Source organism: Carettochelys insculpta, chromosome 13 (assembly GCF_033958435.1).
Source record: "Carettochelys insculpta isolate YL-2023 chromosome 13, ASM3395843v1, whole genome shotgun sequence".
Taxonomy (NCBI): domain Eukaryota; kingdom Metazoa; phylum Chordata; order Testudines; family Carettochelyidae; genus Carettochelys; species Carettochelys insculpta.
The window spans coordinates 45,707,283-45,730,188 of NC_134149.1; the positions used below are offsets into that span (position 1 = coordinate 45,707,283).

Consider the following 22,906-nt stretch of genomic DNA (forward strand, 5'->3'; position numbering starts at 1 on the left):
AGGTCCAGAGAAGAGCAACAAGAAAGATGGAAGGTCTAGAGAACATGAGCTGTGAGGGATGACTGAAAGAACTGGGCTTGTTTAGATTGGAAAAGAGAAGACTTAGAGGGGACATGATAGTGGTTTTCAAGTAGCTAAAAGAGGGTTACAAGAAAGAGGGAGAAAAATTGTTCTTGGCTGCTGAGGACAGGACAAGAAGCAATGGGCTTAAACTGCAGCAAGGAAGGTTTAGGTTGGATGTTAGGAAAAATTTCCTAACTGTCAGGGTCGTTAAGTACTGAAATACATTGCCTGGGGAGATTGTGGAATCTCCATCCCTGGAGATATTTAGGAGCAGGGTAGACATGTATCGGGGATGACCTAGATCACGGTGACCCAAACTGGGGGGTGTGTCCCCCGCGGGGGTGTGTGAAGAAATTCTGGGTGGCATGAGGTGACCCAGCCCCCCCATCATTCCCCACACCAAAGAAAAGCTGGCCTTTGTTTCCAGTTTTCAGCCCCTGCCATTTTACATGGGTGACCCAGCGCTGGCAAACCCCCACATGGAGCTAGCTGCCTTCTGCGTGGGTTGGGGAGGGGTCAGGGAAAAGAAGGGTGTGGTTAGGTGGGGGCTGGGAGTGCCTGGCTTGCAGGAAGGGGATGGAGTGAGTGGAGGACTGTGGGTGCCTGGCTTTGGGGGAGGGGAGGGGCTTGAGCAGCGGGGCTCACAGGGCTCGGCTGGCCAGCTTGTGGGGCTCATGGGGCTTGGGCAGCTGGCCCCGGCATTGAAGGGCTTGGGTAGCTTGGGCCGGTGGGTGGCTGGCAGGCCCCAGCACTGCAGGGCTTGGTCAGCTTGGATGGGCGGCTCTGGCAGTGAATGGCTCAGGCGGGCGGACAGCTGGCGCGGGCAGTTCTGGCGGCTGGCACGGGGCTCAGGCAGCTGGCCAGCTGGGGTTGCACCAGGCACCCACGAGGGGCCAAGAAAAATTATTTGTGCTTATTTTTAATTTCAAGTAACACTTTTATACCAAGTGTTTGTATTTATTTTAAATTGTGAATTGTATTTTTTGTTAAAGGGGGATTGGATGCTGGTAAAGAAGAGGTGCGGGGGCGGGAGGGTTTCTCAAAAATCTAAAGGGGGTCGTGATGCTGAAAAGTATGGGAACCCCTGGTCTAGATGGTGCTTGGTCCTGCCATGAGGACAGGGGACTGGACTCGATGACATCTTGAGGTTCCTCCCAGTTCTAGTGTTCTATCATTCCACTTCTCCCCATGCTGCCAGGTCTTGTGCACAGAGGGATTCAGGGGGTGGGCAGGCTGAACCAGAACTGCCTCCTCACCTGTCACTGTACTCACTTTGGTGAGGAGTGAGGTAGAGAATCTCTGGAAGGTCTGTGCAGCGCAGTGCCATGGAACGGGTCAGCATCCTTATTAAGCCTGAATCTTTGGCAAACTTCAGCTTTAAGGCGGGGAGCTTTGCAATTCACACCAGCTCATGTCCTTTGCTTAGCACTAGTGAAATGCAGTTCCCTTAAAGAAGATTTATGTTAATACCGTCCCAGTTAACAGCTAGTACCACTCAGTCGGACTAACTCAACAAATGATCTGGAGTTATCCCAGTAAAACAGCCACTCCAGTTCAGTGTATCCCAGTAAAATAACATACACTTTGATAGCTTTCGTGAATACCTTCTATCCCACAGCATCTGTAACTCGGTGTCAGTGCTGGAGGGCAAACAGCTGCATTTTATTTTATTTTAGATAATGCGGAGCAGTAAGTGGGGAGGTGATTTTGCCCTGGTGAGGAACACCACCGAACATTTCAGGGAGTGTGTTGAAGAATCTGAGAGGATGCAAGAAAGAACCAAAGAAATTAAGGGCTGAAAACAATGGTTCAGTGAGACACAGAAGAAAAACAAGATCTTTTAACCATATCAAGCAGACGAAGAGGTGACCTGATTACAGCGTCTAAGTACACTCACAGGGAGAAAATTCAGCATATATAAGATGCTCTAGCAGAGGAGGTGTAACAAGAACCAAGGGCTGGAAACAGAAGCCAGAGAAATTCGAGCTAGAAATAAACTCAAGCCCGTTATGCTGAAGGTTAAGTGGCACCAACCACAAAGGGAGGTGGTGGGTTCTGCATTGGCTGGAGTCTGTTCCCAACTTCTGTTATCTTTAACAGAATCCTCCCTTGCCTCTGTATGTCTCCAACTCCTTTTCTAAGTGTTGATTTCAATGGAAGTTAGGCGCCTAGAGACCTCTGATGAGCTGGGCTTGGGTGCCTGTCTAGGTGATGCTTTTTACCTGCCAGATAAGCTATTGGGCTCCTCACAGAGGTAACGAGGTGAAATGTAACTGCACGATGGACAGAAGGTCGGACCAGCTCCTGCTGGTTTTAGACTCTATGCACCTACAAATCTAGAGTGCATGTTAGTGTTAAAGAGGCAACTGGAAAGTCCCGAAGAGGGCAATTAAGACGACTCATTCACTGCCACCCCCTCAGCACACAGCAACCCACGTGTGGAGCCAGAGCCATGGCTCTGAACGAGAACTCTGCACCCCTATGATGGGCTGTGTGCATTGCTTGTGAATAACGCAGCCATCTCGAGAGCACATTCGTGCAACCAGCTGCAGGGACAATGTGGAGTTGGGGGGAGAGGGAGATTGGTTGGCCAAGACCACAGAAGGATGGTCCTGCAGCCACCTAGGCTTGGTTGACTCTGCATGGCACCAAGGTGCAGAGAGCAGTTCAGCCAACTCAGGCTAGTGTGGCTAAAACAGGGTAGCCATTTGGCCTCAGGCTGGAGCCCAGGTCCCACCTACTCAGAGGCCTCAAAGCCTGAACTTGAGCTCTCCCGCCCCCAAACGGGACTCTCTAGGGTGCAATTTTGCAGCCCCACAACCAGGATTCCTGCTATTTTTTCTTTCCATGGGTGGAATACATTTTGTTACATGCACCACCAACAGAAACACGCTGCCATCAGTGGCTTTCTGATACTCAGCTGGGCAGCACCTGAATCTCTCCCAGGTGGTCACCCAAGAACTCAGCTTACAGAGAACACTGCCCACAACCCAAAGTCAATTCAGCTAACCTGCATCATCCCTCGGCTTTTTATTGCCAAGTCAGCATGCCCCTTGCTCCCCCCAGATACCTTGCAGAGTTCAACCTATCACCTGGTTCAAAAGCCTCCCCTCTACCCGGCACCCCCCACACCAGCCACCCCTCACAGCCTGTGACTGCAGACAACTGGCAGGTTGATCACCTGCAGAGAAACCGCTTAGGAACAGGAAGCCATGACTTTGGAGAAGGAGATTAAGGGGGTAGCCAAATACTTAGAAGAGGACATGGTGCTGGAGAGTGAATGGAGATGGACTGTGTAACTAACAGTGACAGGGATTAGAACAGAGACAGAGAAATAAACAAAATAAGGATTTTTTGTAAGAGGGAAAAACCTCTAAGAAGCTGTGCAATCTCTCCATGAGTTTGACAGATGGCTGGATCCCCTTCCTCCAATGTCACCCTTCGTTGTAGCTTGCGAACTCTTTGGGGCAGGGACCAGCAGCCTCTAGCATAGCCTCATCTATCTTGTGTGTAGTACTTGCATTTGCCATCTCTGGCTCTCAGCAGGTGCGTTGCGCTGATTGTCCAGAGCAGGTTCTGGCCATAGCCACGTGGCGGCTCTGTTGCTTTGTTTCCACCAGGACTGTGTCGGCCAGCCTGACGCCTCTGATGGTGAGGCAGCACTGCCATTCTTCTGTGTTTGTATTTTAGGTGGGAGCGGCCACACGCGCGATGATTCATGGACGTGCTGAGTGTGGGGTGGGAGCAGACACCCCCCGAGGGAAGTGCTGTGCATTAGGGGAGGCACCTCATCACATCTGGCTGTGGTTCTCTTGAGTCCTCCCAGCATACAGCTGTTAGCACAGCTTCCTCATTGCCCCCTGTCCAGTGCTGGAGGAGCCCACGCTTCCCCCCTGCAGATTCTGAAACTGCCCTGAAAGTGAGGACGTGTTAATTCCCCATTTGGACACAGAGCAGGTAATTGAGCCCCGGTAGGTCCATGCAGTTCACTCATGTGTCACTTCAGAAGCCAAATGAAAAAGCAGTTGTGCTAAATGTGACAAAATAGGGTGTGGGGATTTTATCCCCCAGGTTAGCCGGTAGGCATTGCCTGGGACCCTGGAGTTTCCCCAAGTGTCACTAGGTAGCATTAGAGCATAGGGGTAATATGAGCTCACAGGTCACACCTTTGCTTCTGAGAAACAGGACAAAGGCGATAGGTGGGTTGGAACTGAGAGCTGGATGGCAGTTAGCCTGGGCTGGGGAGAGAGACAAAGGGAGTCAAGGCCCTGGCTGAGGGGCCCCCTTGCAGCCTTCTCTCCCCCAAATGGACTGGACTGTTTCAGGTTGCTGTACTGACACCTCTGTACTATGCTGCATCCCTGTTCCCTAATAAACCTTCTGTTCTCCCTGCTGAGTGAGAATCGGCTCTGGCTGCAGATGTGGTACCGGGGCTGGAACCCCCACGCTCTGTGACACTAAGGCATAGAAACATTTTCTGACCCCGGCCTGCATGCAAACCCAGCACATTTCAGGAGAAACGTTCCAGCAGAGTTATCAATGCATGTTTAGAAATGACTATCCCAGAGATTTCCTCAGCCGTGCAAGCCCACTGCTGCAAAAAGCTGAGCTGGACAGTTCCCTGCCACTGCTGGAGTTTGAGGCATCTTGGCAACTCCACCCAGGTTCGTAAAGCTGTGACAATGCACGTGCCAGAAAAATCCAGTTTCCCACCAGTAAGAAATTGTTGCAGGCAGCATTTCTGGCAGTCTGTGTTGCCATTAAGCCAGGTCCTAAGCTGGTTTGTTTTTTGCGGGCTGGGGGAGCATTTTTATTATTGACACAGCGTGGAAAGAATTCAGGCACAGAAGGGCTACTGCCATTTGAGGAATGTGTTTGCTTTGCAGCTCTCCCTCTGCCACATCTGCTGTGCCTGATAGCTCCCCTGCTTCAACTGCAGCGCCTGTCTATTTATATCCTGGACTGTTACAGCTTTGACCTCTCTTCAGACCCATCCTGGCTAGGTCACCCGAGCTGATGAAGACTGAAAGAAAAGGTACAGGCTGGTTCTCTAATTTATTCTTTGTGCACTGAGCACCCACCAGAAGCAGGGATGCAGCAGTCAGACTCTGCTCACTTACCTAAAAGACAGCCTGGCTTCTCTCAGAGCTAGTGGGGGTCACTCCAGAGTCACATGCAATGGACAAGTCTTTAAAAAACCCCAAGCTCTGAATCATTTCTTCCAGCACCATGTGTCCCAGTTATACAAATTAAAGCAGGCATCCCCTCTGAACTAACACAAGTCATTCTCTGCAACTCAGAGACAACTGTCCTGTGTAAGGAAGGAAGGAAAAGCAGTAAGAGGACCTAGGGAGCAGCTGGCTATTTTGATGAGCTATGAGCCATTTCTCTCCACATTCCCACTCCCACCTCGAGAAGTGTCCAGCTTCAGGTCTTCACCCCCACCTCAGTAAGGCTTGTGGATTCCTGGTCAAGCTTGTACTTAGGTGTCTTAGAACTGGTTCTCCAAGAACCCCAGTGGGGCCAGCAACCCTCCTCCCACCAGGTCGCGCCTCCGTGTCCAGTGCGCTGCTGCGGCTGGCCGGCTCCTCTGCCCACCCTAGTAGTAGGCATCCTCATAAGCATCCATGCGCAGGCGGTACAGGATGGCTGCACCCACCAGGAAGATGGCGGCGCCCCAACCCAGGCCATAGCCCCAGTTGAATTCATGGTAGCTCTTCAGTGTGCTGCTATCGCTGAATTTGATGGGGTAGAGAACCAAGGCACACACCTGCAGAACCACTGGGAAGGGGGAAAGACGTCAGGTCAAAGTCAGGAGGAGGAAAGAGGTAAAGCAGCAAGTTCATGCAGCAGCTGCTGGGGGCTTCATCTCCCAACCTCCTTTCCAGCCAGCTTGTTCTTGGTGCAGACCACAACCCTCCCCACTCCTTCAGGTGCACCTGGCCCAAAGTCAATGGTACCAGGGCTGTGAACTTCACCACCTTGCCCTGCCAGCCTGACAGGATGCCAGCAATGCTCACTGCTCACTTCTCATTTCCCTCACAGGCACCCCACTTCTCGCACAGCCTTGATGCTGGGCCCAGCCCCAGCATTTCTGTGTGTCTCAGTCAAGCCACAACAGGCACCTGACTCTCCCCCCAGCTCGCTCTCCACGTGGGGTGAGACGTAACATTCCTGCCACCTGGAGGCACTTGCAAGGCCCAGAAGAGGCGTGTGCCAGGTACAGTTCAGACCACCTCCCCGCTCAGGTCCCACTTGGCTCTGGGGCGGCTTCATTAGGCACAGGCCGTACGACACCAGAGCGAGGAGGGGTCAGTCCCAAACCTGATTTAGTCACAGCGTGTTGGTCCGTAGTCTCACAAAACAAAAACAGTCAGTCCTGCGGCACTTCAAAGACTAACAAAAGTGTATTAGGTGAGGTGCCTCCATGGGGCAGATCCACTTCCTCAGCTCTGGAGGCAGGTCTGGAAACGAACTGGCACGACGAGTGTATAACAGAGATAGAAAACAAAAAACTAAATGAAAACTGACAACCTGCTGGGGGGTGGGGGCAGAGGGGGCAAGAAGGGTAGGGAGGAAATTACTTACTGCAAGTGAACCCTGTTGCCAACTTTGCCCACATATTTACTCCGGAGACACCATCCCTGGACCGAACCACGTCAGTTACATGGGCAGGGGCTCATAATCCTGTGCCTCCACTAATGCTATGCAGCGTACGCCATCCTGTGCCAGCAACGCCCCTCTGCTGTGTATATTGGACAGACTGGACAAGCACGTCACCAAAGAATGAATGAGCACAGATGGGACATCAGGAATCTGAATACACATAAGCCTGCCAGTTGGCATTTCAACTGAGTAGTGCATAGTATTAAAGACCTGAGAATGTGCCTCCTACAACAAGGAGACTTTAACACCAGACACCAAAGGGAGACATCTGAACTGGAATTTATTCTCAAATTCCACACTTTGCGCCTGGGCCTTAACAGAGAGAGCAATTACCTTGCACATAACAAAGATGGCCTCCCCCCTCTTTGATATTCATAGTGGTCTCAGGCAAGTCATTTAAGTAATTTCCTCCTTCCCCTTCGCCCCAACCCCAGCTGGTTTGTCAGTTTTCATTTCATTTTTTTTGTTTTCTATCTCTGTTATATACTTGTCGTGCCAGTTCATTTCCACCACTATCTCCAGAGCTGAGGAAGGGGGTCTGCCCCATGAAGGCTCCTCACCAAATACACTATTTTGTTAGTCTTTAAAGTGCTACAGGACTGCTGGTTTGTTTTGTGAAACCCTATTTAATTCACACTCCCAGCCCTGATTTTGTGAGGGGAACAGGTGGGCTCCACACAGGACTGGTGTGCCATGAAAGCAGGTCAAGGCAATGCCTACAGTATTCCAGACCCTTTTAAGAGGAGCCTTAGGAAGAGGAAGGGTGCTCTGGGTGGATCTCTGCGTTAAGTGAAATGAAAAAGGTTTTACATTCTAGTTTCTTCCGCTCATTAGCATATCGCTCATGGGATGGAGTGAACCAGATCAGCTATTCAGCTTTGCAGTACCATCCTTCCCTAATCACTTTGTAGCACAAGCACAACCTTGCTGGTGTCTCTGGGTTCACAGCACCGCAGGGAACTTAAAACCTCAGTTTGCACTGAACATGTTAGGAAAAGAGAAAAAAAGATTTTCCCCCCATGTACACTGAAAACTGGGACCTAGACTAGCACTTCCCCTTCCACTTCTACAACGGGGAAGTCACGCTTCTGAGCCCAGGTCAGACTTAATTTGCCTGAGGCAGACAAGAGGCACAGAATCTGGTGGGTACATCCGCAACCAAATGGTACTCCCGTATTCTTCGGTGAACACCGACACGCCACAGCTCGGCATGGCTGCGCTGCACGTTGTGGGGAACAGGAATGCATTGCACAGGGCATAAACCAAAGTTGTTCCTCACTTCCCATGGGGACGTGCTGCCGTTAGCTGGACAGCAAGTGAATGTAGCTGCCCGCAGGCAATCTCAAACCTGGGAGCAATGGAATTTAGTGCATGAGCCTCCACAGCCTTAGCTGAGAGCCAGCTGGCTTTTAGCTCAAACTGTGCACCGTTACGAGTGTTCTGTGGGTTACACGAACATACCGTGGCAAGGACCCTATTGCCAGGAGGAGGGTAAAGGCTGACCCTAAGGTACACAAACAAGGCAGACCAATGGCAGAGAGGTAGCCCAGAAAGGCTGCAGGCCCCAATGAGCCAGGGTTCCCAGCTCGACCCACAGGCCCATCCTCAGCAGTAAGGACGAAGCAGGTTCGAATCACATTGCACAAGACCTGTGGAACCATGAAATCCATAGGCTGCAGTTGCTGGAGTGGTCCAATGACTAAATCCTGCCCTAGGGTTTCAACGGAATTGCAGGAGACAACAGTGGGGAGACTCCATCCTTTGCAGCAGCTAACTTTGCATTCTCTTTGTAGAGCAGGGACTGAGCGGTACCTGCCGTCAGGATGAGAACAGCAACAAGTCGGTAGTAGCACTGGTGGGTGCCCAGGCAGAAGGAAGCCAGTGAGGCAAGGAGCGCCAGGAAGGTGAGAGCAGCGGCTGTCAGGATTAACCCCAGAGTCACCACTTGCCAGTCTGGAAGAGGAGAGGACACAATGGGGGAAAGAACCATGTTAATGAGGAAACACACTCAGCCCATCAGGTGCGATAACCAAACATCCTCACACTGCCCCGCTGGGTGCTGGACTTTCCTGTAACCTTCAAAAACCCTTGTGCCCACCCCAGCTTTGCAGTATGTCTGATCTCCTGTGCACGGTGCCCATGTTACACACAAGAGCACCTGGGCATTTCACGAAGGTAACTCACGGGAGGGAGATTTGGTGATGGCGTGGTACGAAGTCACAGAAGGGACCCTTGGCTCACAGCCAGGTCTGAGCCAGGCAATCTGGCGCTGAGTGACATCGATGGGGTCATTAAATGCTCTGCACAAAGCAGGCGAGCCCTGCACCTTTAAATCACCGCTGGTGTCCCACACAGCATGCTCTAGGTGATGCCGAAGGGCTGCCAGGGGTTGGGGGAAGCAGACCACTAGCTCTGTTCCCAGCCCTTCTGCCTGCTCCCCTCTTTGCTCAGGTGCTGGGCAGTTCTGTCAACACCCTTCCGCCCGCTGCTCCTAGGATTTAGGAAGCCCCTTGATGTCTCCTCTGCTCTTGCATTTCCAGAGAGCAGAAATGATATTTCATAGCCCACTGTGAGCTCCCCATTTTATGATAGCACCAAAGTGATCAGCGAGCACAATGAAAGTCACAGGAGAACCATAGTACCTTCCAGTTCCAGCTACACCCAAAGACTGGCCCTCTGACCCCAGCAGCAAGCGCGGATCTTGTGTCTAGTGCTTCCATCTCAGGAACCTGATCCCACCTGGTTTGTGTCATGTTTTAGGTAGTTTTAGTAATCATGAGATGAGGAGTTAGAACCCTTCAAACTAGTCCATGTGATTTCTTGCCATACAAAGAGGTGAATGAGGATAATTTTTTTAAAAAGTGCCTTTTTCAAACTACAGATCGAGCTTCTCATGTCCAGCACCCTTGGGACTGACTGGTGCCAAACCAGAGAAATTGCCAGACTGCCGGAGGTCAATACTGTCTAGCACATTACCACCACTTCCACTGGTGACTGGGCTGTTGGAAGACATTTAGGGGTATGTAAGAGCGAAGTAACAGCACAGAACCTGAAGAGCCACGATTTGGGGGTGCAAAACTTTATGGGACCATGAGAAATTTGGCCACAGCCACAAGTGGATATTTGGCTAACTGAAATCATGCCAGACCATGGATGGTGCTGGACCAGAGTACTGGACTAAAGAGGTTCAACCTGCGGTAATAAGCCACTGAAGACAGAGCTTCCCAACTGTACAGAAGAACGAAAAAAACAAACAAACTATAACTCGAGAGATGCTGCTCTCTCAAGGCCAGTTACGATGTCTCTGGTTGCACCATGTCCTGCCTGATAACCAAGGAAACTAGGGTGTTTGCTTCCTTTTACAGATCAGGTGCCCAACACACTGCAGTACACCTTGTACCCATCGGTGAAACGTGTCCTGAACTCCCACCCTGAGCCTCTGTCCCCCGCAGCACTGGCTCTGCTGCAGAGGAAGGGGGCTGTGAAAGGGCTCCATCTCTCTCTGGAGGAGGACTCCCTTGGCTTCGTTATGCTGGGTTCATTTGTTGTTTCAGGTGGAGACCCAGCCAAATGGTCAGACAACAACAGAGCACAGGGAACTGATGTGTTTCTCTTCTGCTTCCCTGCTGAGGTGAGGGCTTTGGGCCACGTTCTTCTCTCGGAGGGCGTTGGGGGGGCGTGTCTCAGGACACCCCAGTGACATGCCGTCACTGAGCAGCTGTACGCACTCCAGCAGCTTCTGTTGGTGTCTAATGCTTTAGGTCAATGGATCCACTTCTCCCCACTACCAAGAGGAATTTGTACAGCTACAAGCCCCATGCTCTAGATCTCGCTGCTTGTCTTCTATCCAGAGGCTAACTGGAAGAGACTTCTCACACTAGGTGGACCACAGGAAGAGGTTTCTTTGCAGTTGTTCATATCTTGAACGCATACCTCTCATTGTCAGCATCCTGCGCATGAAAGGTCAGGCAAGCCCTTAACCTACCAAGTACGCTCAGCTTGCCTTGCCCGCCCTCTCTGTTTGGGCAACAGATCAAGTTGGGTGGAGCGTGTCAAGATTGTGAGATGGGGGTGTGCTTTTGAGGTACGACCACGCTCACATTATAAGGCGTATTGTGCACCTATCCTACTTAAATAATTAAGAAAAGGGGCTGCTATATTGGTGTGGTCATGAAAGGTAGAAATCAGAAAATTTTTACCTCAGAAAAATCATTTAAATCATGTATACCCACTTCTCCATAGGACTTCATTGTACACAATTCTAACTGCCAAAATTCAAAAAGGCAGCAGTCTTCAAATAGGTCCGCTTTGCCTCAGAGAGCGGACACCTCCATATATGGGCATGCTTCCAGCACCTTCTGCATGATAATGAGCTGGGCCTATATAAGGAGGGACGGTCAGGTAGTGTGGGGGTTCTCTCTCGCGCTCCTTCTCTTCTTCTGGACAAGAGTGAAATTACTTTGAGCTGACTAATCATTAGCACTGCTGGCACTTTCAAGCCACAGTTGCATTAAGACTGCTTCCTGTAGGGAGAACCTCTTCTGTTCCTGCGCCGCTTCTTCATCTAAAGAGCCAGCAGAAGAGGACAGCAACAGAGCAGCAGCATCTGCCGCCTGAGGCGCCACACATCTTGGTGTGCCCGTCCCCGATGCTGACCCTCGTTCACCGGCCGGTGTCGCTGTGACCAGCTGCACCAAAAAGACTCCACTGAAGGCTTTGCCTGACGTGGCGCCCAGCGCCAGTGTGGCAGGTGTCTCAGACCATGGCTGTTAAAATAAAGGCCTTGTGCCCATATTAAGGCTTTTTAAAGCCAGAAGAAAATTATATCCTTTAAGAAATTTGTTTATAATTATTAGTAGTAGTTAATATATTCAACTGTTTAGTAATTAGCATTATAATAGTTAGTGGTTAAGGGTATTTAAGCAATATCTACAGTAGTTATTAAATAGTGTTGTAGTTGTAATAGAGTTAATAGTGTAAACATAAGGGATAATAGTATAGGCACGATTTAATATTTGGGTATCTAACTGTAATTGAGGACCATTTAGAGGCGGGTATACAACCTACCTAAATATTCAGTGGTGGGCCAGCAACCCCCAACTGAAATAATTGGTTCTGGCCAAAAAGCCAGAAGCTACTTTAATCTGACACAAAAGTCAGACCTAAGGGCTCCAAACTAGCAAATTGGAAGCCATAACAGGCTTTGGCACAGCCAGATAGCCATATCACTGGCCTAAAAGCCAGATAGTTAATCCCAATAGCCTAGCAAACCATTGAGGTAAACGGGTCCTGGGTCAAAACAGGCTGGACTCATAATTAGCCTGGGTAAAATGTCCCTAAAGGCATCTATCTATTAAAAGTGTTCCGACAGGGTCTTCAGTGACGGACACCAAGGTCTTCAAACCTGTGATAGCAATTCTAACTGTAAGTTAAAAACCATGAGTACTGGGTCTTGTTCGTGCTATTGTTTTTGCTGTTTACTTGTATTTTGTTGCTGTTATTAACAATAAACCAGTTGATTTGTTCTATTTAAACTCACTGTTGTTCTCATTTTTACCCGAGCAGAGGGATTACTCGATCGTCTGGGCTTCCCCTCATGTAAATCTGGTTATTTTATGGCCGGATCAAGGGCAGCCGAACCCGTGACCAGTTAAAATAAGACATGGAGGCATCCTTTTGGCCACCCCCATTTTATTAATTTACCATTTCTGCCTCGACAGAGCGGTTGTCACTAAAACCACTAGCTCACCTCCAGGTGGCAGGCCCGTCTGCATGAGAAGTCGACAAACCCGGACGTTATTTGCTCTGAATGTTCTAACCATGTTTTACGGCACCAATTCCACACCAGGGGGTGTTACTCTGCAGCCTCACAGGGATGATATCACCAAGTCCCTCTGCAAAGGCTGGTGAATTTACAGTTGTGTTTCTGTGCTAGAAACACGGGCCTTATGCTGGAAGACAAGGGATCCCGCAACAAGACAGGCTGAAGCGTGCAGAGCCCAGATTAACCAACAGCAAACCCTTTCCAAACGGCTTGGCAGGTACACTACGCCCTCAGAGAAGGGCTGACTCTGACGTGAGGCAGGCACAAGGAATAGCCCATTAGTCACCCTTTGCTAAAGACCATCCAACATGGTAGGACACGAGCAGAATTTGCTAGTCATGCCATGTGGACCTGCAAACCACACCCACTTATATGCTCACTTTCAGGAGCAGGAGGACAGTGGAACAGGCACCTGGGGGTTGTGGAAGCTGCTTCATGGAGATTTTCCAAAGGAGGCTGGATAGACAACAAATCCTGCCTCTTGGCAAGGCGCTGGACTACATAGCCCTTGCAGTCTGTCTAACCCTATGGTTCTATGCCAGCATATTAAGCTCTTCCACCTGAATAGGTTGCGTGTGACTGCATAAGGGAGAGTTTCCTTGCTGCCATACTGCATCTGGCATTACACACCCCAGGGCTGGGTGGGGGTGAAATGAACACGGGCTGTGGAATTCTGCCATGTGGGAATGTGGCGTTATCCCTTGCTCGGCACTGGGGTATGCAGCGCAGGGTAGCTGCGAACCAGGGACTGTGTGCTGCAAGGCAGGTGCAACAACCTGGAGAGGAAAGGAATGCAGGTGGGGAGCAAGAGCTGCCCCAGAAGGTAAATCCAGGGCTGGGAGTTCCTGCCATGCCAGGCTGCAGCAGGCAGGAAACGAACAAATGAGCATCTGGAACCATGGGGCTTTTCACTCCCCCGCTAGCGCCACAACAAAGGACTTTCCCGAGCTCCTGTCTGTCAGCCATGACTAGCAGGGCAACGTCCCAGATTCCCTCTGTCGCACATCCACATGTCCCCAGTGGAGCTGCCGGGCCGAGGGGGCTGGCAGAGGGAGAGGGTGTCTTGCATTTCCTGGGGGACAAACAGCCTCTTTTTGGGGAGCAGCTGCTGCAGAGGCAGTGGGATGGGAGCCGCCCAATACTGAACGGTTAGCTAAGCAGGATTCTGCTGGAGCTCCATCACAGCTGTCTGGCCCTTGACCCACTTTGGGTGGTGGAGCAGAAGAGAACTCTGGAGGCCCACCTCTGGAGGGAAAGAGCTCAGCAAGGCAGGAGTAGGGTGTAAGTCCATTGACAAAGCCTGGGGTGGGGGCAGCCAGGGCAGCCCACCTGGAGCTGCCGAGGTCTGGGCAGGCTGCGAAAGAAGAGCAGATTCTCTCCAAACAGGTGGTTGGTGCTGAAGTCAGAGTCACCCGCCAGTCAAACCCACAAAGCAGATGCTGCTCGTGGGTGGACGTTTTTGTCAGAAAAAGTGCTGACAAACGGTGGTTACACGGCCCAGCTTTTAGTGCCCCGGCTGTGTGACAGAAAGCTGTGTAGCACAGCTAAAAAGCAGCACAACGCAAAGCCGTTCAGCTCTGTCCAGAGGCACGCCCCTACATGCCTGGCTGACTCAGCAGTGTAGTCGCTGGCTTTTTTCAGTGGGTTCAGTGGACAGCCAAAGTTTCTAGACAGGCTGGGCAGAGGTATGCCATCTCGATGGTCTATCTGTGTAGGCCTGCTGCCTAAAGCAGGATCAACCCCAATTAAATCGTCCCAGCCAGGACTATGTCAAGACGGAACTTAAAAACCTCTAGGGGTGCAGATTCCACCACCACTCTTCATAACACATTCCAGTGCTTCAGCACCCGCCTGGCGAAATAGTTTTTCCTAATATCCAACCAACACCTCCCCCTCTGTAACTTCAGACCATTGCTCCTTGTTCTGCCCTCTGTCACCACTGAGGGCACTACTAGTAAGGGCATAAGAGAAACCATTCCACTGCCTAGGAAAGACAGATGTATGGTAATTATTCTCTTTAACTTCCAATGATAGGACAAGAAGCAGTGGGCTTTTAAATGCAGCAAGGGAGGTTTAGGCTGGACATTAGGAAAAAAACTTCTCAGCTGTTAAACACGGGAATAAATTCCCCGGGGTGGGTGTAGAATCTCCATCAGTGGAGATATTTAAGAGCCGGTTAGATAAACACCCGTCAGGAATGACCTAGATGGTGTTGGGCCTTGCCGTGAAGACAGGGGACTGGACTCCATGACCTCTCGCGGTCCCTTCAGTTCTGATTCTGTGATTATTTTGGGGTGAGATTTGAAGCTGAGGTGCTGAATATTAAAGGTCCCATCCCGTCATACTCCCTTCAAGAGCCAGGGAATGAAATCCACCACACCACTCTGTCTGCTGGAATGTAATAGGCTCTGAAGTTCATCTCTTATCCTAAACACAGTAACATCGCTCGGCCTTGCTGAACCCCCGTTCTCCACTTGACGGCATTTCAGTCTGGGGCAAAGCAACCCTTTGTGCTGCTTGTAAAGGGCTTTGGGATTTTTCAAGCACTTAGAGAAGCACCCAGCACTAGCTTTTATCAGGGTTATGGACAGCTGAAAACTGCATATGCCTCTTGTAAAGGCGGCTCTGTTAGGGTTGGTCGTGCCTGGGTGGTTCTGCGGGAGTGGATTTCAGCTAGTGGTTGACTGACTGCTCCCTTACTTGGCTTGGCTGCTCTGAATACAGCTGATACAGCTGGATCCAGTGCCAAACATTCTGTGGACCACTCCCCCGAGACCCACAGTCAGAGCACCAACAGGATGTCAGATTCAAAGCAGAAGTAAACTGTCTTAGACTCTTGAACCACAGCAGAGAGGCAGTGGCTGCCCTTCTGACCTGCCTGTCAGACCGCTCCGTGTCACTGGTGCCTGGTGCCCTGCTCCTAACTGCAGGTCTGTGACTAGCCCCCCAGGATGCTGTACGGAATCTGGGAGGTGCTGTCTGAGCGAGTTGATACCCGTATTCCCGAATTACCGGAATTGGACCAGACGGGCTGTGAGAGATGTGGGACAATGTGATGATTTGCCAAGTACGACGATCTTGTTTGTCTCTCTTTGGCATTGCCAGTTCTAGATCTGTAGGGTACAGCTGTGGTTCTCGGCGACCTTCTGAGGTCCCTTCCAGCCCCAAGATTCTACGATTCTAGTGTCTCTTTGAAAAACTGCCAACTCCTCAATTGTTTTTCTTCTTAGACTTGCTTGTGTAGGACCTTACCTACCAGCTCCCTGAGGTCACATCTACTCTAGGGCCTGAACTTAGGCTCTGAGATCTAGTGAAGAGCTGCCAAATTGACCACGTTACTCTACCACATACGAGATGAGTAAAGCAATCTAATGCGAGAGTCTCTCCCATTGACACACGTACTCCCCAACCCACACAATGTAGACTTAAGGTAACTTGACTGAAGGTACATTGACTTGAGCTACGCTATTCCCTTAGCTGGTGTTACATAGCTTAAGTCAACTTGGCTGTAGTGTGGATGTTTGCTGAAGTCTGCTTTCTTGAAATCCAGGGTCCTTATTTTGCTGCTCTCCTTCCTACCATTCTTTAGAATCATGCTGCTCATAAACAGGGAAGAACTAGTAGGAGAAACAGAAGTGGGTGGCAACCTGGGCTGCAGTGACCGTGAGATGGTAGATTTTTGAATCCTGACACAAGGAAGAAAGTTGAGCAGTAAAATACAGACCCTTGACTTCAAAAGAGCGGACTTTGACTCCCTGAGAGAACTGATGGGCAGGATCCCTTGGGAAATGGATATGAAGGGGAAAGGAGTTCAGGAGAACTGGCAGTATTTGAAAGAAGTCTTACTGAAGGCACAGGAACAAACCATCCCGATTCACAGTAAGAAATGCAGACATGGTAGGCAACCAGCTTGGCTTACAAGGGAAATCTCTGGCGAGCTTAAACTCAAAAGGGATACATATAAAAAGTGGAAAATTGGACGGATGACTAAGAAGGAGTATAAACATATGGCTGGAAAATGCCGGGGAGAGGTAATCTGGAAAGCAAAAACACAATTAAAATTGCAGCTAGCAAGAAAAGTGAAGGGCAACCAGAAGGATTTCTACAGGCATGTTAACAACAAGAGGGTGATCTGGGAGGGTGCGGGGCCATTACTGGATGAGAGAGGCAACCTGGTGACAGATGTGGGAAAAGCTGAAGTACTCAATGCTTTTTTTGCCTCAGTCTATAGAGACAAGGTAGCTCCCCAACTACAGCACTAGGCAATGCAGTATCGGAAGGTGGTGAGCAGCCCTCCGTGGGGAAAGAGAGGTTGAGAGCTATTTAGAACAGCTAGGCGCCCATAAGTCCATGGGTCCAGATTTAATGCATCCAAAGATACTGAGGGAATTGGCAGATGTCTTTGCAGAGCCTTTGGCCGTTACCTTTGAAAACTCATGAAGGTCGGAAAAGATCCCAGATGATTGGAAAAAGGCAAGTGTATGCCCATCTTTAAAAAAAAAAAAGAAAAGAAAAAAAGAAAGAAAGAAAGGACAATCCAGGGAACTATAGACTTACCTTACCTCAGTCTCCGGAAAAATCATGGAGGGGATTCTCAAGGAACCCATTTTGGAGACGAAAGTGATCAAGACTAGTCAACATGAATTCAGCAAGGGCAAGTTGTGCCTGTCTAATTTGGCTAGCGTCTATGATGAGGTAACTGCCTCTGTGGACATGGGGAAGTCAATAGATGTGATACACCCTGACTTTAGCAAAGCTTTTGATACAGGCTCCCACAACATTCTTGCCCATAAGCTAAGGAAGTATGGATTGATACATGGACTGTAAGATGGACAGAAAGCTGGCTTGATGGATGGGCCCAATGGGTAATGGTCAATGGCTCAACATCTGGTTGGCAGTTGGTTTCAAGTGGAGTGCCCCAAGGATCAGTTCTAGGGCCAGTATTGTTCAACTTCTTTATTCATGACCTGGATGAGGGGATGGATTGCACCTTCATCAAATTTGCAGATGACACTAAGCTAAGGGGTCAGGTAGATACATTGGCAGATAGGGATAGGATCCAGAGAGACCTAGACAAATTGGAGAATTGGGCCAAAAGAAATCTGATGAGGTTCAACAATGAGAAGTGCTGAGTCCTGAACTTGGGATGGAAGAATCCCAAACACTGCTACAGGCTGGGTGCTGACTGGCTAAGTAGCAGTGCAGCAGAGAAGGACCTGAGGATTACAGTGGATGAGAGGCTGGAGATGAGTCAACAGTGTTGTCCTTGTAGCCAAGAAGGCTAATGGCATATTTGGGTGCATTAGGAGAAGCCTTTCCAGCAGATCTAGAGAAGTTATTATTCCCTTCTATTGGGCACTGGTGAGGCCACATCTGGAGTACTGCCTCCAGTTCTGGGTCCCCCAGTACAGAAAGGATGTGGACGCATTGCAGCAGGTTCAGCGGAGGGCAATTAAAATGATTAAGGGGCTGGAACACATGACATATGAGGAGAGGCTGAGGGATTTGGGCTTATTTAGTTTGCAGAAGAGAAGTCTGAGGGGTGATTTGATAGCAGCCTTCAACTTCCTGAAGGGGATCTCTAAAGAGGATGGGGAGAGGCTGTTCTCAGTGGTGACAGAAGGAAGAACAAGGAGCAATGGTCTGAAGTTACAGAGGGGGAGGTGTAGATTGGATATTAGGAAAATCTATTTCCCCAGGAGGGTGGTGAAGCACTGGAATGCGTTGCCTAGAGAGGTGGTGGAATCTCCATCCCTAGAGGTTTTTAAGTCCCAGTTTGTCATAGTCCTGGCTGGGATGATTTAGTCGGGGTTGATCCTGCTTTGGGCAGGGGGCTGGACTCCTGAGGTCCCTTCCAGCCCTAGGATTCTATGAACTTTTGTTTCATGATCATTCACCCAAGCTGCTGGCCACTTTCAAATTCTCAACTAGCTTCTCCCTATTTGTCAACACCAAATCTAGAACAGCCCTGCCAGCCCCAGTAGCTTTCTTCACCTTCTCATCAGAAAACAAGAGAGTCTCCAATACATTCCAAGAAGCTGAATACTCTGCGCTCCTCTGTGTTACTTTCCCAATGGATACCTGAGTCGCTTAAGTGCCCCATCCCCATCATGTTCCACTCTTTGGATCATTGTTAGTTTTTAAAAAAAATAGAAAAATAAAAAAGGAGCCCCATCCACCTCTTCTTCCTAATCAGGTGGTGAGAAGTAGACACTTCCCATGGCACCACCCTTTTTCTTTACCCCCTTTACCCTTATCCAGAGACTCTCAACAAGTCTGTCTCCTCTGTCCATCTCAAATGGTCTGCTGGGAGCTGAGCAGCTGTCAGAGAAGCACCTTTTCTGAACCAATCCAGAGGGAACTCTACCCTCCTACCCCAGCTCTAAGGCCTGTTTGGACTTCAGGAGATGTTACCAGAGGGTACTGAACAACTGGAGGTGATGCTGAGAAGAGCCACACAAGTGAGGTGGGCTCCAACGAGGGGCTGAGCTCCCTCTGTTTGTGTTAGAAAGAATCAAGTTGAGACTGATTTATTTACAGCCCAGGTACTTCAGGAGGGGAAGCCATCGGGTCCTCTCAGTTGTGTCATTTCCCAGAGAAAGACAGAAGAATCACCCATGGCTGGAAGCTGACGTGAGACAAATTCAACATTAAAACAAAGGCACAAGTTTTTCCATCAGCAAAGATAATTAACTTTGGGAACAAGTTAACTGGGGAGCGGGTGGATGTGCCATGCCTTGGAGTTTTCGAATCCTGACTCATGTGTTTGGCTAAAGCAGTTTCTGGCAACAGAAATGTACAGGCTCTTTAAAGGAGTAAGTGGTGGAGTTGTGAAGGCCTGTGCTATACAGGCTAGATCTAGTGATCCTGTCTGAGCGTAAGCTCTGCAGCTCTCTGGAGGTGAAAAATCGAGCAAGGCCATGTAAAAGGACTGAGCCTTACCGCAGTGAAGCTTCTATATTGTTAAGAGTCTGAATTCACCCTGCCCCCCAATGCAAATCGATGGAAAGCTGGGGCTGGGAATACAGGCCAGGCAGTGCTACCCAGGGAACCCCGATGGCCAAGCACTGGTTTACACAGCTGAATGGAGTACCGGGGGCGGCTCCAGACAAGTCAGTCAATTCCCAGGCTCTGACAAGTTCTGGGGTCAGCCCCATAAGGTCCCCCGCTCACACCCTCCCCTGCAGCAGCTGCTGCCGGGTTCCTTTGTGGGAGACGGAGGCGGGTGGTCATCTCCGGCGCTTGGAATAAGTACCGGGCAAGTGCAGAGAGAGGAAGCAGCCCAAGGAATGGGCCCACCTGCTCCCCCTCCCACGAGCAAATGGACACACTTCCCCAGCTCCCCTTCCTCGGGGCAGCCCCCGCCCCGTCCTCCCGCTCCAGCTGCTGCTCGCAAAGAGCGACAGAAGGGAGAGCTGAGTGTGAGCTCCCCGTCTGCCTCCCTGCCGCAGCGCCCGCCCAGGAAACGGGGCGCAGGCTCCGACGCTGCCTCCCTCCCGCTCACAGCCCACCCGTCCGCGCCCGCAGGCGAGGGGGTCCGCGCCGCCGAGCGCCCGCGCCCGAGGCCGGAGCACAGGGAAAGCGAAGGACAGTCTGGCTCGAGGCCGCGGCAGCAGCGAGGAGCGGCGCGGAGCGTGGCCCGAGGACCGCCCCGGGCGGGAGGCGACGCGGAGGGTTTGGCCGGGGACCCTCCCGCAGGGACTCCTGCGCCCCCAGACCCCGCGCAGCCGTTCCGCTCTCCTGCCCTCTCCCGCCCCGGGCCACTCCCGGGCGCGCAGCCAGACCCCGCCGTGCCCCCGCCCGCGCCCCCGGGCTCTGCGCGCGGGAACCCGGGTGGGACCCTCGCTGCAACCCGTGGCCGGGGGTCCCTGCGCGGCATCCGCAGCCCCCCGGGGCTCCTGCCCGAGAGCCAACGGCGCCCAGAGCGCCCCGAGGAGCTGCGCGGTCCCGTCCTCTGCCCGGAGCAGGAGGGGCGCGGCCGCCGGGGTCACAGCCGGGCAGCGCCGAGCCCCCGCACAGGACCCCTCGGGCGGCGGCAGGAGAGCGGCCCCCGGCCGGTCCCACGTGGCGCCTCCGCTCTCCCCGGCCCTACCGGTCCGCAGCGCGCTCAGGCAGCGCCAGGCGTCCGGGGCCCGCTCGCAGGCCTCCCACAGCGGCAGCGAGCCGCGCTCCGGCGTGACCCGGGCGGGGCTCAGCGGGGCCGCCGCGGCCAGCGCCAGAGCCGGCAGCAGGCTCGCCAGGGCCGTGAGCGCCAGCGGCCGCGGGACCCCCGCCTCGCCCATGGCCATGCTGGGCCCGGCCCGGCCCGCTCTGCTCTGTCCTGCCCGGCCCGCTCGGCTCGGCTCGGCTCGGCTCTGTCCGGCCCGGCCCGGCCCGCTCTGCTCGGCTCTGCTCTGTCCGGCCCGGCCCGGCGCTGCAGTGACGCGCTGGGGGAGCCGCGGGGATTCCCCTTCCCCGGATACCGGGGTCAGGCGCTGCGCGGGGCCCGGCGGAGCAGACAGACGGGAGCGGGGCCTGAGTTCCCCGCGCCCCTCCGAGCGCCTCCCAGGGCCCCGGCAGCGCGGGCGGGACCGAGCCGCAGCGATCCGCTCCTGTCACAGAATCCCAGGGCTGGGGGGGGGACCTCAGGAGGTCCTGGAGTCCAGCCCCCGGCCCAAAGCAGGATCAGCCCCCACTAAATCATCCCAGCCAGGACCTTGTCCAGCCGGGACTTAAAAACCTCCAGGGATGGAGAATCCACCACCCCTCTAGGCAACGCATTCCAATGCTTCACCACCCGCCAACTGGTGAAGTAGTTTCTCCTAATATCTAACCTACCCCTCTCCCTCTTCAACTTCTGTCCATTAGTCCTGGTTCTGCCATCTGACACCACTGAGAACAGTTTCTCACCCTCCTCTTTAGAGCTCCCCTTCCGGAAGTTGAAGGCTGCTATTAAATCACCCCTCAGTCTTGTCTTCTGTAAACTAAACAAGCCCAAATCCCTCAGCCTCTCCTCATAGGTCTTGTGCTCCAGCCCCTTAACCATTTTTGTTGCCCTTCGCTGAACCTGCTCCAGCAAATCCACATCCTTTTTATACTGGGGGGGGGCCCCAAAACTGGACACAATATTCCAGATGTGGCCTCACCAGTGCCGAATAAAGAGGAATAACCACTTCTCTAGATCTGCTGGAAATGCTCCTCCCAACGCACCCCAGGATGCCGTTAGCTTTCTTGGCTAACGGGGCACACTGTTGACCCATATCCAGCCTCTCATCCACCATAACCCCTACGTCCCTTTCCATCGTACTGCTGCTGAGCCAGTCGGTCCCCAGCCTGTAACAATATCCCGGGAGCTCCCTGGCTTGCCACGTTCCCCTCCCAACCAGCGGCCGCAGTGCCAGCAGGGTGCGTTAGTCTGCATCCCCCCAGCCCATCACTGCCCAGCCCAGCCCAGCCCAGCGCTGCCCTGCCCAGCCGGCTTGGGGCACGTGAGGATGGCCAGAGTAAGGTATCAGGCGCTGAGCTTCCCTGGGGGGCCGCTCCTGCAGCCCTGCTCCTAAGCCGGTCCTGAACGGGCCTGGCCCCTTGGTGACAGGTACAAAGAAAATGAAATAAAACCTGGCAAGTCAGATATGTGGGGGTGGAGGGCGGGCAGGAGACCCCAGTAAGTGTCTGCCTGAGATCATCGCCATGCCACGGAAGGGGAGCAGTCCTGGTAGTGTGGGAGGGGGGCACTGGCTCTGTCCCGGCCTGTCCAGGAGAGTACCCACGCTAGTTTTCAGACCTACCATCTTTCTACCATTGTCTCACGTTGGTTCTCCTGGCTGGGGGCAGGCCGTAACGCGGGCAGTGTTCCCAGGTGGGTAGTGGTCTGAAAGCACTGCCTGGAGCTGTGGAGCTCAGCTCTACCCCAGAAGTGGGGCTTTCAAAATCAGACCTTGGCATACAAAAGTGTTGCAACAAGCTATTACTGACAAAAGCTCCCCTCCCGTCCCCTCTGCTGCCCTCTCATAGTTCACCACAGTAGAAAATAACTGAATTCGAAGATAACGATTGTGTTTAGATCTGGGTGTGTGAAACACGGAGCTGTGCAAACAAGTCGTTGTAGGACATTTGTTGGTACTGGCTTTGAGAATGCTGTTTATGTAAAGCTGTTGTAAACCTGGGCGAATCCCTAGGTGAGCTGATGTAGCCCCAGAAGGCCTCTGAGTACACCAGAGTACCGGTGTCCCTGGCCCATTCACTCCCTGCTTGTGCTGCCATTACACCAAGACATTTAGGGGCCTCATCTGTGTTGGGCTCTGCCTGAGTCCACCTCCAAAGGGTGGGGAAGAGCCTTAGGGGTGGCAGGTGCTGGGACTGTGTCCAGCAACG

General features: G+C 52.1%; 1 protein-coding gene across 1 annotated transcript; it reads right to left on the reverse strand.

Annotated features, from left to right (window-relative positions):
* Positions 1–5,110: 5,110 nt before the first annotated feature.
* Positions 5,111–20,841, reverse strand: LOC142020387 (transmembrane protein 47-like). The gene is made up of 3 exons (XM_075008142.1): positions 20,646–20,841; positions 8,542–8,682; positions 5,111–5,844 (listed from the first exon to the last, which is right to left on the reverse strand). The coding sequence occupies exons 1-3, from the start codon at positions 20,839–20,841 to the stop codon at positions 5,663–5,665; spliced, it is 519 nt and encodes a 172-aa protein (XP_074864243.1). The 3' UTR covers positions 5,111–5,662.
* Between the last annotated feature and the right edge of the window lie 2,065 nt (positions 20,842–22,906).

What these genes read in the sequence shown, in the direction of transcription:
- LOC142020387 (XM_075008142.1), bottom strand. Translation starts at nt 20,841, where the DNA reads ATGGCCATGGGCGAGGCGGGGGTCCCGCGGCCGCTGGCGCTCACGGCC. An exon ending in CCTGAGCGCGCTGCGGACCG is followed by an intron (nt 8,683 to 20,645) that starts GTAGGGCCGGGG and finishes CTCCTCTTCCAG; the next exon opens with ACTGGCAAGTGGTGACTCTG. An exon ending in TGTTCTCATCCTGACGGCAG is followed by an intron (nt 5,845 to 8,541) that starts GTACCGCTCAGT and finishes CCCCCTTCCCAG; the next exon opens with TGGTTCTGCAGGTGTGTGCC.